Genomic DNA, 15,875 nt, shown 5'->3' with positions numbered 1-15,875 from the left:
TCACAGACAGGCATATTCAATGATCTCTCCTTTTTCATTCTGTATCTTAATTCTTTTTAGCTGTGAATGGAAATACATAGATGCAGAAAATCTGAATTTGGGGTTTAGACTTCTGTTGGATGCTAGGAAGTACAGAAACAGCCAAGATTTTTTTTTTTTTTTTTTTTTTTTTACTTTTAGGAGATTCTATTTCTTCTGGTCATATTCAGTTCAGCAGCCAAACAGGCCAAAACAACATTGCAGAGAGTAGTATGAATTTCCCTCATCTCCCAGAATACACTGTTTAACTTTGACCACTTAAGTGCTGGTTTTGTTCACATTCCAGTGCCGATTGTGTACCAGAGTCATCCTAGTTCGTGTACTTATCCTGCATTAGGAGCGATGACATTTGTGTTGAAGGATTTACCAGAGACACCGGCTTGCAAGCTGAAATATGAAAATAGTATTCCTTGAAATAGTTTGATCATTTGGATAGTTGCACTCTAGCAAAAGTGATGTTTACATTAAGTGTTGGACTCCTTGCAAGACTTTGTGTGGGTTCTAGAGAACATAGTCCAGCTGGCAGCCTAGTTTTACAAGCTAACGTATTTATACAGCTTTCATTGTCTTTAATTCTCATCTGCTTTTAAAATAGAAGGGTTCAGCCAGGTAAATAGAAAATGTCGCCTTTGACCTTCTCAGCCCTCCCTCCAAATAAATTCTGCAGATCTTCCTGAAAACACATGATTAGTTACTGAAATCAAGGTTTTTCTGCCTTGGGGTCGTTGCATAAATACCTCATAGCCATGGGAAGCAAGAGCTCATGCCTCTTTTATTACACTTAGCAGCCGCACAGCATGACACCCTCATGACAAAGGGATAATGGAGCACTTACGCAAGCAGTGCTTTAATGGCTTTTGGATTGGAGTCCCAGTAGCTAAAAGTCCACATTGTTAAACTGCTGTTCAGAACTGTGATTCACTAGTAGGTAGAGCAACCGATTGCTGTATGAGCCTCTGGAGAGCAGTGGCTGGCTATTCAGTTGGTATGTGATTCTGATTGCAACCTAAAGAAGAGGGATCTTTAGGACTGGGTGAGATAATTATCAAAGCAGCATAGGGTCAGATTAACTATTTTACACATCTATCTTATGCTCTGAGTCCAGCTCTGTTTTATGGTCAAACAATTCTAGGGAGCAATTAGGGTATTGGCCCATAAAGGGAGATGCTGACAACTATGCAGCTTTGGTTTTGTGTTATGAAACATTTTAAAGAAGTTTCATAAGTATAAAGCTCCAAATCCCAGCCTTCTGGCTGTATGTTGCTGTTTTATGTGTGTCTCTCTGCTATTAACAGAGTACTGTGAAACTGATAAGGAATTAGAAACGTTACTCTGCTGATGGCTGGCGGTTCAGAGATTGGAAACAGGAAATGTTTGTGGAAGGAGGTAAAATTCTGTGTAAAACGGTCTGTTAGTATTCTCGCCCTCCGTCTCAATCTTGGAATGCCTTATTGATCAAACACTCCGGGGAAGGAAGGAAGGGATTCCAGCTCCTTTGTTTATAGAGGTCTTAACTACAGGAGCCCTGTAATCACAGTGAACTCATTGCCTTATTTCATTTCTTTGCACAGTGATCCAGGCCTGTGCAAAATGAGAATTCTCTCTCAATTGAGAAGATGACCAAGACTGACTTTAGACACTAGGCAGCTGCTCTTCATTTTCACTAAAGGTGACAAATGGGTAGACGGGGAAACAGCTATTCCTGACTGTTCACTGATTCAACTGTATGCAGTTCAGCATGGGTGCGGTACCAGGAACCCGTTAACTAGCTCATTGATAACAGGGAAGATAACCCTGAAAAAGCAAAGGAACTCACCCTCAGGAGGCACTTTGGAGTATGTTCCTCCTTCACTTGACCTTGCCTGATTGGAGCCTGTTAATTTTCCCAAACTGAATAGTTGCTTTGGAGGTTAAGACTCCTGCTGCTGATTGAAGCTGCTGCTTCTCCTCAGTAGGGGCCGCCGACCCTTCAATTAAATGGGTATCTGTTGTGCTGGCACAACCACCTAGAAGTTTAGCATACCATTCTGACGGCTCCATAAGGCTAGTAGATGGGTCTAAATGGGACACTGAAGGGAGTAGGAACTACAGGCTTTGCCATGAGGTTGTAGTTAGCAGTGTGGCCTGTCCTATATGGGGTCACTAGAAGATCACCCAAGGCTCATGGGAGGTGATTTAATTTGTTCATGAGCTCCCTCTCCCTTTTTAAGCAGTGAGTTGGTCTTAATGGCTTCATTCCTGAGCATTCCATCACATTGGACTGCATGGGGGAGATGGCTAAACACAAGGATGAGACTAAACTTGAAGTGATGCAAGTTTAGTCTCTTCCTACAAGTTACTGCAACTGCATTTCCTATACCTATTTCCAGGGTGCTAGGCAGATAGCCCCTGTCCTCATTATCAAGTGTGTGATGTGCACTTGAGCCAGAAGGATAATCCTGAGAGGGCCAGTGCTGGGATCGCCGAGGTCCACTCAAGGACCAGCAAAGGTGCATCTAAAAACAGTAACTTAAGGCACACCATCAGCTTGGAGCAGGACTCTCTCTAGTCCATTTTATTTTTTTCCTCTAGTAATTTTCTTAAATATAAGAAACAATGCAATGAGCAAGACACTAATCATTGCCGCCAATATCCAGACAAAGGAATGCAAATATGTATGATTGTCTGCTTTTAACTTCTGACAATTTTTGGACTCGTGAAATGCCTGCTGCAGGATTAGAAGTGTGATATCAGAAATATAACCTAGAAAACATTTTTAGTAATGCCAGGTGTGAAAGACCTTTTCTATCATAACTGCACTAGTGCATCCATGTGACACCAAACTTTGATGAAAGGTTTAATTCATCTCCCTAAGTTCCATGAAATAGATGCTGACCTCTCTAACGAGTTTAATACTTGGAAATGGGAAATCTTTCTTACACACAGTTTATTCAGAATAGTCCAGATTTTTTTTTTTTAAATGGTGGGGAGACTAGCTAACTACACAAAAGAAGCAGTGAAAACAACTGTATACAGAGTGTTAGTGCAAAGAACACCAACTAGGAAAAGATTCTCTATTCTCCCAGGAGGCTTACTTTGTACTAATCCTTCAGCTATCGTCTTGTTCTGCATTACTCCTAACCATGCTAGGTAAATGTTTTTCCAACAGAAAGGTTAAGTTCATAATATCCCTTATTTTGTTTACTTGTTTTCAGTACTTGTACCCTATTTGTTGGTTCAAGGATGGCTCCCAGTGGGCTTTATCACCCTTACAGGTATTTGCCCTTGAAACACCGTCTCTTTGGCGGATGCCTAGCTAAGGCTCCCTTCTTGGAACTTAGTCAGTGTCACATCCAAATTAAGCAGAGTCATGGTAATGCCAGGTCACCTCCCCTTTTTTCTTCAGTCCGAGGGCTTAGAAGGCAGCCTCCCAGCCCTGCTGACATGGCAGGCAGTCCAAGGTTTCCCATGTAGCTGTGTGGCCTAGGTTCATTTATTTGATGCAATAACTTGTGTGTAAATTACAGGAGCTTTCTAGGAGAAGGGGGCATTTTCCTGGAGAAGCTGGGCAGCAGGACTAAAACTGCTTCTGTGTTAGTATTTTCAGCGGTTCCCAAATCTAAACAGAACTAATGGCACTGGAAATAATCTGATTAAATGCATCACTATTGTCATCACTCTTGAGCTAAAGAGAAGACTCAGTTTATTTACTGCTGCAAAAAAATGGACCAGAATTCTTAAAACAAATCTCCTAAAAGAGGAGAGAAACTTAATCATTTTGTGTGAGGCTAGTGTGTGTCTGGCTTATCTGGTATTCATTAATTGAGAGAGAGCCAATGGAACTGAACGCTGACTGGATAATCACCTCTTCTTCTTTTTTTTTTTTTGTTGTTGTTGCCAGTTTAAAAAAAAAAAAAGCCATGGTGCAGCCAACATGTTTATTTTCAAAGCAGGAGGCCATCTTCTAGCCTCATTCCCTTTCTCTGATATTGTTACTACCAAATGATTTATTCGGTCACATTAAATAAAAAGGTGTAATCTCTTTAGCCAAAAAGAAGACCTCTCTCTAGATTATCTCTTACTGGCATGCTGCATCTGGAACAGACTAGCTTATCTGAGGGACTGCATTGCTTAGGGGGTGGGTAATGAAGCTTTTCACCTCAAATCCAGTCAAGTTTGGCAGTGACTGAAAGCTGTTAATGTCTTGCTGTTCAGTGGTCAACATGAAGTGAATTTGGCTTTCATCAGTTACTAGTGGACAGATAAAAAGCAACAGAGGGTCCTGGGGCACCTTTAAGACTAACAGAAGTATTGGGAGCATAAGCTTTCATGAGTAAGAACCTCACTTCTTCAGATGCAAGAAGTGAGGTTCTTGCATCTGAAGAAGTGAGGTTCTTACCCACGAAAGCTTATGCTCCCAATACTTCTGTTAGTCTTAAAGGTGCCACAGGACCCTCTGTTGCTTTTTACAGATTCAGACTAACACGGCTACCCCTCTGATAGTGGACAGATGTTCATGTTGCAAAAATTGCTAGCCCAGATGGCCTCTTATTGATTATCTCAGTACAGAAACCAGACTGAATGAACCCTGGAGATAGTTGCTCCGGGTCAGGGTTGAGGTATGTGGGTAGGAGGTGTGGTGGTTTATGCTGCCACTACTGGTGTTTGTATGGGGTTCATAGACAAAGTTGAGTCTTCAGAGCTATGAATGTGTTTTTGGTTTTTGTTCCTGTTTTTCCCCCAAGGATACTAAATTCACCAAGTTTAGAACCCAAATTCCACTTTGTGGTTTCACTGACTTGCCCATAAAAAGCTTCAGCTAATTAGCAAGTCAAACAACAATCAGATTAACTGATGTTTAACTTAGTGTTTTCTAACCAAAAGTTTGACTTCTGCTTGCGTTTTTTTTTTTCTTTTTCACTTGAGTGAGGTTGAAACCTTCTATTCAAAAGCTGTATAAATACCATGCAAAACCTCCCTTTCCTGTCCATCCCCAGTTCTAAGGAAACTAGATAGTAAGTGGGAATGTGACAATACCACTTGGGCAGTATGGATACCCTGGGGAAAAAAGCTACTTTCTCCCATTTTAATTATCACCACTGAAATGTCCACAGTTCCCAGTAACTAAACAGTATGGAGACAGTGCATCTTCTTACTATGATCTCCTCTGAGCACAGTACGTGAAATGCAGAGAGAAACCAGTCCAGTAAATGTGAGGAATGGCCGAAGAGTTGCAGGTTTATGGCAATCCAGTTAGGCCAAGGTCTGACTCTGTTTAAAAAATATTAAGTGACCTTTGTAAACCGCCCATGCTGCTTGTTCTCTATCCATCCTAGCATACAGGATTCCCTCTGGTTTTAAGATGCGTACCCAGAGGCCATACTGCAATTCTCCTGGGCTTCATAATGTTATAATGTGATGGCATCGAACTGTAAGACTTCTATGTATGCAGAAGTGAGAAGCAGATTCTAGCAGATGAAACTGACTTTGTTGCTGGTAGCCTGTTTCAATTTCCTTTCTAGGGAGGATTTCAAATTGATGCTTTTATCAATTGTTCCCTTGCCTTATTTCTGCTCTTTATCTTCCTTTTCCCATAGAAAGTGGGTCAGGAGGATTGCTGCCAGCAGCAGCAGCAGGCACGAGCAGCTGCAAGTATGACCCTTCTCTTGGAGACCGCTTAAAGGCCAGTTTCAAAAACCACCTCCAGACTTTAGGGATTGGCCTGTAGTATTTCAAGCTGAAAGGATAAAACTAAACTGACATCTCCCCTGAAGGGGTAGAAAGATGACTTTTGAGAACCGATGAAGTTGCCATCAATGTGCTTATGGCAGCTGACAGAATTGGAGGGCCGTATTCTGGACAGATGTCGGGAGAATTCCCCTTGTGTATGAAAACTCTTCATCATCGTTACCCCCTTTTTGGACCAGAGCAACTAGTCAAACTGGGGATGTTCCAGTTGGGGGTAAAAATTGATGATGGAGTCTGGTATTTTCTTGGTCTATTCCTTATAAACAAACAAGACTGCATCCAAGTCCCGCTTCTCTGAATGCAGGAGAAACCAAGAACAAAAGGAGCAGGTTCTCCACTTACACACTCAAGCTTCTTTCAATCTGTGTGCGCGCGCATACACGCACGTGCTTGCTCTCAGAAAAATATCCAGTGGAACTCTCTGCCCACATGGTGCTTGTTTCTGGGCAGACTTCATTTGCATGGGCGATGTGAGCCTCCTGTGTTTGGGGAGGCTGGCCCTAGTGCTTGAAGCTCCCCTGGTGCCCGGACTGTGACTCGGTCCCCGCCCCTAGGCCCCCACTACCTGCCACGCTCATCCCTCCTCTCCTCCATACCCCTCTTCCCTGCGAGGCCGCCGCCATTTGCGCTCTCCACCCCTCTCCTGAGCTGAGTGCTCACCCCACCCAACTTGTTCAAGAACAAAAACTCAAGGGGGAACATTTGCTGCCCCCAGGTGCCCCTAATTACCACTTGCTGCTCACCAGTAGGAGGGATGCAGCAGATGGAGGGGGGCCACCATGACCCAGGCATCTGTGCTCTGAAAGGCAGAGAGTCCGCTGCTGCACCACAGAGGAGGCTTAGCCTCCCCTGGCCTATTCTATGTGCTGCCTATGTTCATTCAGCCTTATTTTAGGTGTGGCCCCTTCTGTCCCTTATAGCAATCTTAAATGAAGGGAGTGTTCACACCTCAGTTTCAACCTATAACCAGGTTGAACCCAGCTGAACGCCAGCGGGGGTGATTTAGCCACCTTCCACATCAGCCACCCATGAGCTAACCCATCTCCAGCATAAGGGGTTGCTGGGGGTGGGCTGTGGGGGCTGAGAAGGGTGTGTGGCAGGAGCAGAGCACTTTAATGTGTGTCCTTGGCTAGTGTGGGGTGACTTAAGGATTTTATGCAAGAGTCCTAGTTTGGAGCAGGTACTCAGACTTGCACTGGGAGCCGCAACTGGCTTCTCAGCAGACTTCCCCACTTCTTCCTTGCAGCAGAGCTGTGCTCAATGCAGTAAAGAATCTACTCCTATAATCTTTGCCAGACAAATGACTGGCAGTTTAGAAATCTCTCATAAGTTCTAATGCTTTACTACCAAAACAAGAGCTAGTAGTTAGGATGCCACAATCCAGAGATTGGGGTGGATGGGGAAGAGATTCACTTCTGAGCAGAGCACTAATAATCACATGAACTGAAGCCAGTAAACTTTGATGCCATGCCCACAGTGTCCAAAATATGACTGGGAAGCTTTTGGACGGTTTGCCGAGTGAAGCTTTTTGGGCATGGCGGGGAGGGTCCTGTGCAAGTTGGTGCTGTTCCATCTTGCAGTCACTGTGCTGTTTTTTCCAACTTGAGGGTACTGTGGACTATGCATGATATTCTCGCTCAGGAAAGGTCTATTTGCTAGTGTAGGCCTGGAATAAGCAATCCCTTCTGATTCAGAGTGTGCACACAATCCACTTGTGGTATGATCCATTCAATAGCACACACTATCCTATTATCTGCCCAGTTTTTACTAATTGCTGTTTAATGGCTCGGCTGAGCTGTAGATAAGTCGTCCCAGAGCAAAATTCAGTGGGGAGAGATGGAGCAGCTGGTGGAAGCAGTCCCAAAGTAGGCTAATGAATTATAAATAACAGCTGTCAGGTTCCATTGCCAGCATGCAGGAGCTAACAAGCTGCGTTGTACCGCTCAGTCCCAGCGTGCAGACAGGCGCGATGAAAGGTGTATGCAAAATTGATGGTAAGTGCAGCAGGAGCAGGCCTGCTCGCCTTACTTGTTGGCTCCCTCACATGGCTTTTACTTTCTCTGGTCTTCCTTTTGAGCCCCACAGTGAGGAGTAGTTGGAGAAGTCCCTTCTCTCTCAATGAGTCTTCATAGTGTGTGGGGAAAAGATCGATCTGCAAAATGCCCCGATTATTATTTTTGTGTGTGGGAGGGAAGAGTTGTCTGTTTTATGCATGGCTATTCTAAACTGACTTCCCTTCTGAGAAGAGGCAAGAGAGGCTGGCAAAATGAATGCTGGAGAGGAACTGAGATCTGCAAACAGGTTTAAAATGAGTCTGAAGGGATGGGAGCTGTGGAAAGATAAATGGTCATTTACAAAAATCCCCTCTGTGGCCTCATCAAGGATGGCTTAACGGAATCCTGATGTTTAACTTGCATGTGCTAATTTCTCCATCCCTTAAACTGGTAAACCTTTGTAGAGGTCTAAGTGGGCATCAGATGTACCCTAAAAAGGATCAGGACTACATTTCCATGCATTTGACAGGCTGACCTATCCATGTATAGGGCTAAATGTATTTCCCCGATGGTGGTGGCCACTGTAATGGGGTTAGCTAGCAGGGCATGACTTGGTCAGAGGCTGATTTTACCACAGGGCAAGTTTCAGTAACATTTGGGGTGCTATGAGGAAGTCTGGTGATATTACCTTGTTCGCAAGAACCACCCCTGTTTCCAGTACCCTGGCATGCTCCACTGCAGAAGGAGTTTTCCTGTAGGTTAAACCTGCAGTGAACTCTGTTGGCTGTGTGCAGAAAGCACCTTTTTGAGCAAGCCAGGAGAGAGGTATGAAACAAACAGTGCATGCTAAAAGCTGGGTTTTAATGATGTGTGCGCAAATACTAGTAGGGGAAGAGTATGATTCATCTCTAATTTATGCTAGAAGTCTTCCATTCTGCAGCTCCAGCCTCCATTTCTTCCTCAGGCACTTTCCAGGCTGTGCCCCTCTCCACAGAGTACTGTTTAAAAACCAGCTGCTCCTTCAAGTGAGGCAGAGTAAATCCATGTTGCAAAGATGTCTCCTTCCTTCATTCTCTCGTGTAAAAATATGTATTCAGGCAGCTGTGCTTACAGCAGATGTGTAGCATAAGCACCAGTGTACGCACACTCTTCCATGTTAGTGTAATTCTCTCTCCTAACATAGGATCACAGAAATCAAATCTCAGACTCCAGTCCAGTGTCCTGTCTGAGTGCCACTGAGTAGGGTGGCTGATTTTTGATTCTGCACAGCATTGGTGGTTTTTGTCCTCATGGCTCACTTTCCTGCATAGGTGGGAAAGTCTCACTCCATTTATTGGAAAAAATGCAATAGGGTCCGCTTTTAGCATGGTTTTACTTTATTGCAGAACTTCCCTTCGGTGTCTTCCATGCTCCGTAACACCACAGAGGAGGGAAGAAAATGGGTCCACTCACACTTTGCCTCTAACACTGCGTATCACTATTAATGCTCTTAGAATTAAATCTTCCCTTGCAGCAAGCATAAGAAGGCTCAAAGTGGGGAAAAAATAAATATAGCCTGATTTCTATTATTTGTCTTTGTCTTGATAGATACTCTACGCTATTACCTTGCCTGTAATGCTGGATATCCAAACCCCTTTCAGCAGGTGAGTATCTCAGCTCACACCCTTCTGTTGCCACAAGCTGCATTTCAGTGGGGTTGGATTTAAAACGAAAGATCGGTCCTAGAGCGGGTTATGAGATTGTTAGCTTTGTCTAAACATCAGGGCTTTTCCCAGCTGAGTCACCCCCTTCTTTCCTTAAAAGGAAAGGACTTTCAGATCTAATGGTGGTTCTAGCTTGTGGCCTGTAACTGTGCCATCTCTGGCTGCGATCTCCTCAGCTCTCCAAAGGGAAGCAGGGTTGGATTTGGTCAGTACTTGACTGGGAAATCTTCCAGGGGCTGTGAGAAGTGGTATTAGTGCAATAAGAGGCTCACATTTCTTAGGTCAGGCACACACATTGTTGTTGGAGGTGCCGCTGCTCAGGTGAGATGTGGTCAGGACCATAGTTTTACTTTTTGCTTATGGGGCACTTTTTTTTTTCCTTGAGTGGAATCGCTTTCTTTCCCACTAATCTGACCCTGGCTGTATTTCTATGTATATTTAAGGAGACCAGAAAGTACAGACCAGAAAGCTGATTCCATCCTGTGCTTTTTGAGCTGAAGAAGTGGGTTATGTGGAGACGCAGCTAGTTTACCCTGGATTACCAGTCATGTAGATGATATCGCCATACTTGGCAGTGGCAGATCCTAAATTCCTCTGTTGCGCATAGCCTGGCTTGCCCCTCAAGACTGACCACGTTCATGTTCATTTTGAATAGAAGCTGTCAGGAAGTCACAAAGCCCTGGTGGAGATGCAGGATGATGTGTTGGAGCTGCTCAGGTCAGCCATCAGAGAGTACCCCACCTCCAAGGTAAAACATCTTCAACTTACCTTCTGAAAGCACTGGACGAGTCAAGGATGTGTCCCCTCAACATGAGACCCTAAGTAAGCTCTTGCAAAGCCCTTTTGTTCTATTAATCTCTAGCTTGTTGCTTACAGGAGTACCTTACTCGGATACAGGAGGTTCTAAACTCCACCGAGATCAATTTGCAGCACCTGACTGCACTGGTGGACTGTCGTAGTCTTCATTTGGTGAGTATGGAGAATCAGTGTCTGGAGCTGACAAATGTTCACTGTCTTGTGCGGATACAGAGCCCCAGAGTGCTGAGCTCTTTGAGGGTCAGAGTACAAAGCTGTCTGGAGCATCAAAATACAGTAGACCGTTTGTCTGGCTTTGCTGCTCCACTTCTACAGAGGGCAGAGAATCTGTTTTGAGATGGTGGGGTGGGGGGTTTTGTGTGCGTCTTAATGGCAGATTAGTGTAGGGAATTAGTTGGCTTCATGGACCTTAACTCTAAACTTCATACTGTTCTCAGTCCGATGCCTTTCACATGTATAGGGCTTTGTAGTGATAGAGCAAGATTACCATGTTGGTGAGTGAATTGCTGCTTTGCCAAGATGTACAGTTAAATTTATAGTCCAGGTCTAGCTGTGCACAAGTGTAGTGGGGCACTGGGTGGAAGAGCTGCAGAACTGGAAACTGATGTCTACTGATTTCATGAGTAATAGTGAAACTATGGAACAGGCAGACTTACCTTGATCTTCCTTTTTTATATGTATGGCTGAGAATACAATAAAAAGAACAGGAGTACTTGTGGTACCTTAGAGACCAACACATTTATTTGAGCATGTCTCTAAGGTGCCACAAGTACTCCTGTTCTTTTTGCAGATACAGGCTAACACGGCTGCTACTCTGAAACCTGAGAATACAATGTACATCTGTTCCTGAATGGAGCCCTGTGTAAAAACAAGGGGATTGGTTAGCTTTTAAAAACAAACCTTGAGTCCAATGAAACCAAGCAAATTATATTGTGGAAATAGCTGTTTTTAGGTGGTGAGCCAGAATCCAGGTGATGGGATTTTTGGAATATGGAAATTGCAGTGTTACTTTTTATGGTGAACCAAGAGGCTCTGCTTAATTTCTCCCTTTAGGATTACGTCCAGGCTCTGACAGGCTTCTGCTACGATGGAGTGGAAGGGCTCATTTACCTGGTTCTCTTCTCCTTTGTCACGGCTCTCATGTTCAGTTCTATTGTGTGCAGCGTCCCACACACTTGGCAGCAAAAAAGGTATGCAGTGGGATTAGGTACAGTCTGCTCACACTGTTGGGTTATAGAGCTGTTTCCTAATGAAAACTGGCAATTGGACTTATGCCCGTCAGCACATAGAACTCCTTACCATGTGTGCTCTAAGAGCATGAGGGATAAGTTATTATAAAACGTAGGCCCAAAGGGGGGAGGATTTGTTAGCCTTAACTGTGTCAGTTTAATTCAGAACCCTATTACTGTATAACTCTCTATATAGGCACCATAGAGGGTATTTGATGGTGTGCAGAGTGAGACTTTTATTAGTCTGAGTTAGAGATTAATGGTATAGTTCTAGGGTGGCAGAGGACAGCAATACTTGAACTGTACAATACCTATTATCTTCCGTTGCATTTACTGGGAGAGAGATCTGAAGTGGTGAGGATCAGGTCCTGCTCACCTTACTCCCTCAATTCCACTGACATCAATGGGACTTAACTGCATGACTAATGTAAGCAGGATATGGCCCCAGCAGTAATGAGATGACCAAATAAAAAGTACATCTATTATTTTGTGGCACTAAAGGAATCTGAGACCTGTTGCTATTTCTAATGGATATGTAGTGGTGGTAACTAAAGATGAGATGCTCAGGCAACTTGTGGAACTCTTTGCCAGAGGATGTTGAAAGCCAAAACTAGAACCGGATTCAGAAAAGAACTAGATAAATTCATGGAGGATAGGTCCATCAATGGCTATTAGCCAGGATGGGCAGGGATGGTGTCCCTAACCCCTGTTTGCTAGAAGCTGGGAATTGACGACGGGATGGATCACTTGATGATTACCTGTTCTGTTCATTCTCTGGGGCACCTGGCATTTGACCACTGTCAGAAGACAGGATACTAGGCTAGATGGACCTTTGGTCTGACCCAGTATGGCCATTCTTGTGTTGTTACGAGACTAGGATTTATTGGTCCATCTGTCATAGGGCCAGTTGTCGCATTGGTTTCTGTACAACATGTTGCATTGGCGTTTTAGCTTTCATTTGTTTGAAAAGTACCCTGTGTTGTTCAACAAACATTCATGTTCTAAATACGATTTAGGTGATTTTAAGTGTCCGAGGCTCAGTGTACAGAGCTGGAGGCACTCAAATGCATTAAGAAGACTTCCTGGGGTCGTGAGGGCTGCCCTTCCTGTTTTTTGGTTTAAAGGGGAGGGGGCACTTGGAAATATATCAATGTCTTCTGAAAACAACTGGAGGTCTTGATGCTCTTTCCATGTGCAGCAGTAAACAGCAGGTCTACATATCAACCTGGGACCTGTACGCTCTGCACTCAGTTTAGGGAGTGGCTTCTCTTACAGGTAAAATACAGTGTCTGCCTCCTTTAGTAAAACTTTACTGTCACCTTGTGGTACTGACACCAAAGGCAACTGACAAGACGTGCGATAACTTGTCTTCTAATCATAGACATTGGAGACGTCGTCCTGTTTGGTCCAGCTCCCTGCCAGTGTGGGATGTTTCCTATCAGAAATCGACTTGTCCAGTGTAGTATCCTATACTGAGAAAATCCATGAAGGGGGATGGGAGGGGCCAGAATTAGGTTAATTAGTTATGCGGCAGTGATGCAATATTGCGATAGCCCAAAAATTTCTATACCACCCGCTTCAAGTGATGGGCAATGATACCTGAATCTGCTCTTCCAAACTGAAGCGGAGGTGTAGGCTGTGCAGGAGTCCACACTGACTTGCAATCTCTTTGGGTTTGCCAGTGTTAACATAATGTGTACAGCGTTCAGCTGATGGGAAATGTGTCTGGATTTGAGACTGCCTAGTGTTTCCTTTCACACTTCTTTTTTTCTAAAAACAATCCTAGATTGTTGATTATAATCAAAATCTCAAGTTGTCTCTAGCAGTGTGGTTTGATTTCTGTAAATATTTAGAACAGCGTTCCCAGGATTAAGATATACATTACAGGCATATGGGGGTTTTGGTGTCAGTCTCTTCAGATTTATAAACCAGCTCTGTTGCTGTCACCTGCTTAGTCCAGAATTACATGCCTCGGTTTGAGGAGTAACCTAGTGTTCACCTATGCCTCTGATAAACACACACTGTTGCGAAATCCACTCCAGTGGCCTAACCATAATGAGCTATACTGTGTGGCTCAGAATATGAGATTCATGCCTCTGTAAAATGAGGAAAATGGTACTGATCTCGCTTGTAAAGCGCTTTGAAATCTGATGAAAAGTGCTGTGTAAGAAATAAGTATTATCATTTCATGACAACCTCACAGGAGGCGCATGCTGTCTGCTCCTGATAGGTTGCTCACTGGTTTAGATCATTTGGCTGGGGGTGGGACTACATGTCAGGGAGGGAAGAAGAATCAAGTTGGTTAAGGAATACTGCACCAGGGGAAAAAAAGATATATTGGGTTCAGACAGCTTAGAAGAGATGGAAGCAGATGTGGTTTCTCTGGAATCCTAGATCAGCAGGTAGAGAATAGTTCTGAAGTAGGATATCATGCGAGATTTACTAGTCTGTTTCTTCCTTTGGTATTCTGTTTGACTACCAGTTGGCCTTCAGCTGAAGGTTTGGTGTGTAGCAGTGCTTGGAGAAGTGATTGCTTCTCATTGATTGCATATTAAATGTGTCCTGTTAACAAACTTTTTTGCCAACTGCAAACTCGATCTAGGTTCTGAGTTGGTGGGGTTTTTTTGTTTTTCTTTTTTTTGTTTTAAGTGGTTTGTTTTTTTCACATGCATCATTGCTAGTAGTGAAGGTTCTGCAGGGTAAACTCTTCCAATCTCTGTGTTCATTGGGTTTACACAGATGGAACAGATTGTTCCAGTTACTAGGCAATTTTGTTATCCAGGAAGAAATAGGATTCAGATGCCGCTCTCATAGCTGGGGGGCTCTGCAGGGCTTAAGAGTAAAAATAGCAGAAATACATCTGTGGATTTTAACAAATATATAACTGTTGCACACAAAGGGGAGATCTGTTGAATAAGGTGGTGCCATTGTTACATAGAGCTTGATGTACAGTTCTCCTTTGAAAAAAGTGACTAAGAACTAACTCAGTTCATAAAGTTCATGTTTCTCATAAAATCAATCCTTCCATTCCTACAAAGTGTAGGATGACTTACCTTTTTATAACCCCGAAGGTGTAGGTATAAACATTGACCCCAAGAGAACAATAGTCCAAACAAATACATCAAAATCAGATGTTTAAAGTAGCAAGGGCTCTAGGCAAAAATGCCTTAATCCCACAGTAGCTAAGCCCTATTGCACTGGCTTCCAAAAGTTTTTTTGTTATACGCACTGAAGTAGAAAGGGACCTTTTTTTTTATAGCCACTCTGAATGGAGTTCTCATTGTCTTCAGTGGGAGTTCATGGTATAGAACTACTGCAGAATCAACCTTCTTATCTTACGGTATGTCACATGGAAGACCTCTGGAAATCCGTTCAAGAAATAGACATACATGGCAAAGTGCAACTTCAGTATGTGTTTGAGGGAGACCTGGTATAAGGTTAATACTGCAACCAGTGCCCCATTTAAACAAGCGCCGAGTGTTCTTGGATGTGTCCACACTCCAGTTCATATGGTTGGGGGATCTGTGGAGTTGCGTTCTCTGCCAAGCCCTGTGGGAAGGACTTTGGGACAATGTGGAAAACGTTGCAGTCTGAGAAAGTCCAGATGGTATTTGTGGGAGGCTGAGTCACTCTAGTGGTTGGGGAGGAGATGCTTGCTGGGGTCTGTATCTGTGCTACCATATTGAGGCACATGCTGACTGGCTGTTAAGGGGGATGTATGGAGGAGGATTAGAAGGTTACTGGGATTACCATGTGCTCTGGTTTCTTGCAGGCCCCACTAACATAACAATTCTAGGCTATTAGGATAAACTTTCTTTCCTACAGGAGCTCGGATGATGATGGGGAGGAGGAATCTACTGCTCAAGGGAACAGACAAACCCACGATAATCTGTACAGGGTGCACATGCCCAGCCTCTATAGCTGTGGGAGTAGCTATGGCAGTGAGACCAGCATTCCAGCGGCCGCGCACACAGTCAGCAATGCTCCTGTCACGGAGTACATGTGAGTAGCCAGGAGCGAGGAGAGGAGCCATGTTGTAGCGATCTCCATCCAAAATGCTTTGCTGTACTTTAGTTGCGGGTGTCCATTGCACAGCATAGCTAAAGAACACTTTCTGCAGCAGCTGCCCTGGGAAATGAACAAGCTCACTAACAGCGGTGTGATAAGCCTGAGAGGAAGAGTGATAAAAGGTTCTGTTTATATCGCTTGATCTTAGTGATCTTTTTACTTGCAGCATTGGCAAGTGTTTCTGTTCTCTAATATAAATAACTACTCAAGGTAGATGACTAGGAAGTACTGAGTTGCCTTGTGTTAGAGGATTTACAGTGTTGCCTATGGAAGGGATGGAGTTAAGTGTCACCAGTTTC

The 15,875-nt window shown here is 43.8% G+C and overlaps 1 protein-coding gene across 3 annotated transcripts in view; it reads left to right on the top strand.

Moving 5' to 3' along the window:
* The window catches only part of TTYH3 (tweety family member 3), a 95,574-nt gene that overhangs the window by 67,468 nt on the left and 12,231 nt on the right, over positions 1 to 15,875 (top strand). For all 3 annotated transcript variants that reach the window (XM_005289105.5, XM_005289106.5, XM_008164708.4), the window contains exons 8-12: positions 9,348 to 9,403; positions 10,119 to 10,211; positions 10,340 to 10,432; positions 11,333 to 11,469; positions 15,334 to 15,510. In XM_005289105.5, coding sequence (XP_005289162.2) covers positions 9,348 to 9,403; positions 10,119 to 10,211; positions 10,340 to 10,432; positions 11,333 to 11,469; positions 15,334 to 15,510 — 556 coding nt within the window. The remainder of the gene's footprint in view (positions 1 to 9,347; positions 9,404 to 10,118; positions 10,212 to 10,339; positions 10,433 to 11,332; positions 11,470 to 15,333; positions 15,511 to 15,875) is intronic.

This window comes from Chrysemys picta, chromosome 10 (genome assembly GCF_011386835.1).
Source record: "Chrysemys picta bellii isolate R12L10 chromosome 10, ASM1138683v2, whole genome shotgun sequence".
NCBI classification, from domain to species: domain Eukaryota; kingdom Metazoa; phylum Chordata; order Testudines; family Emydidae; genus Chrysemys; species Chrysemys picta.
The sequence above is the reverse complement of the archived record's forward strand: the minus strand, read 5'-3'. Positions and strand labels throughout refer to the sequence as shown.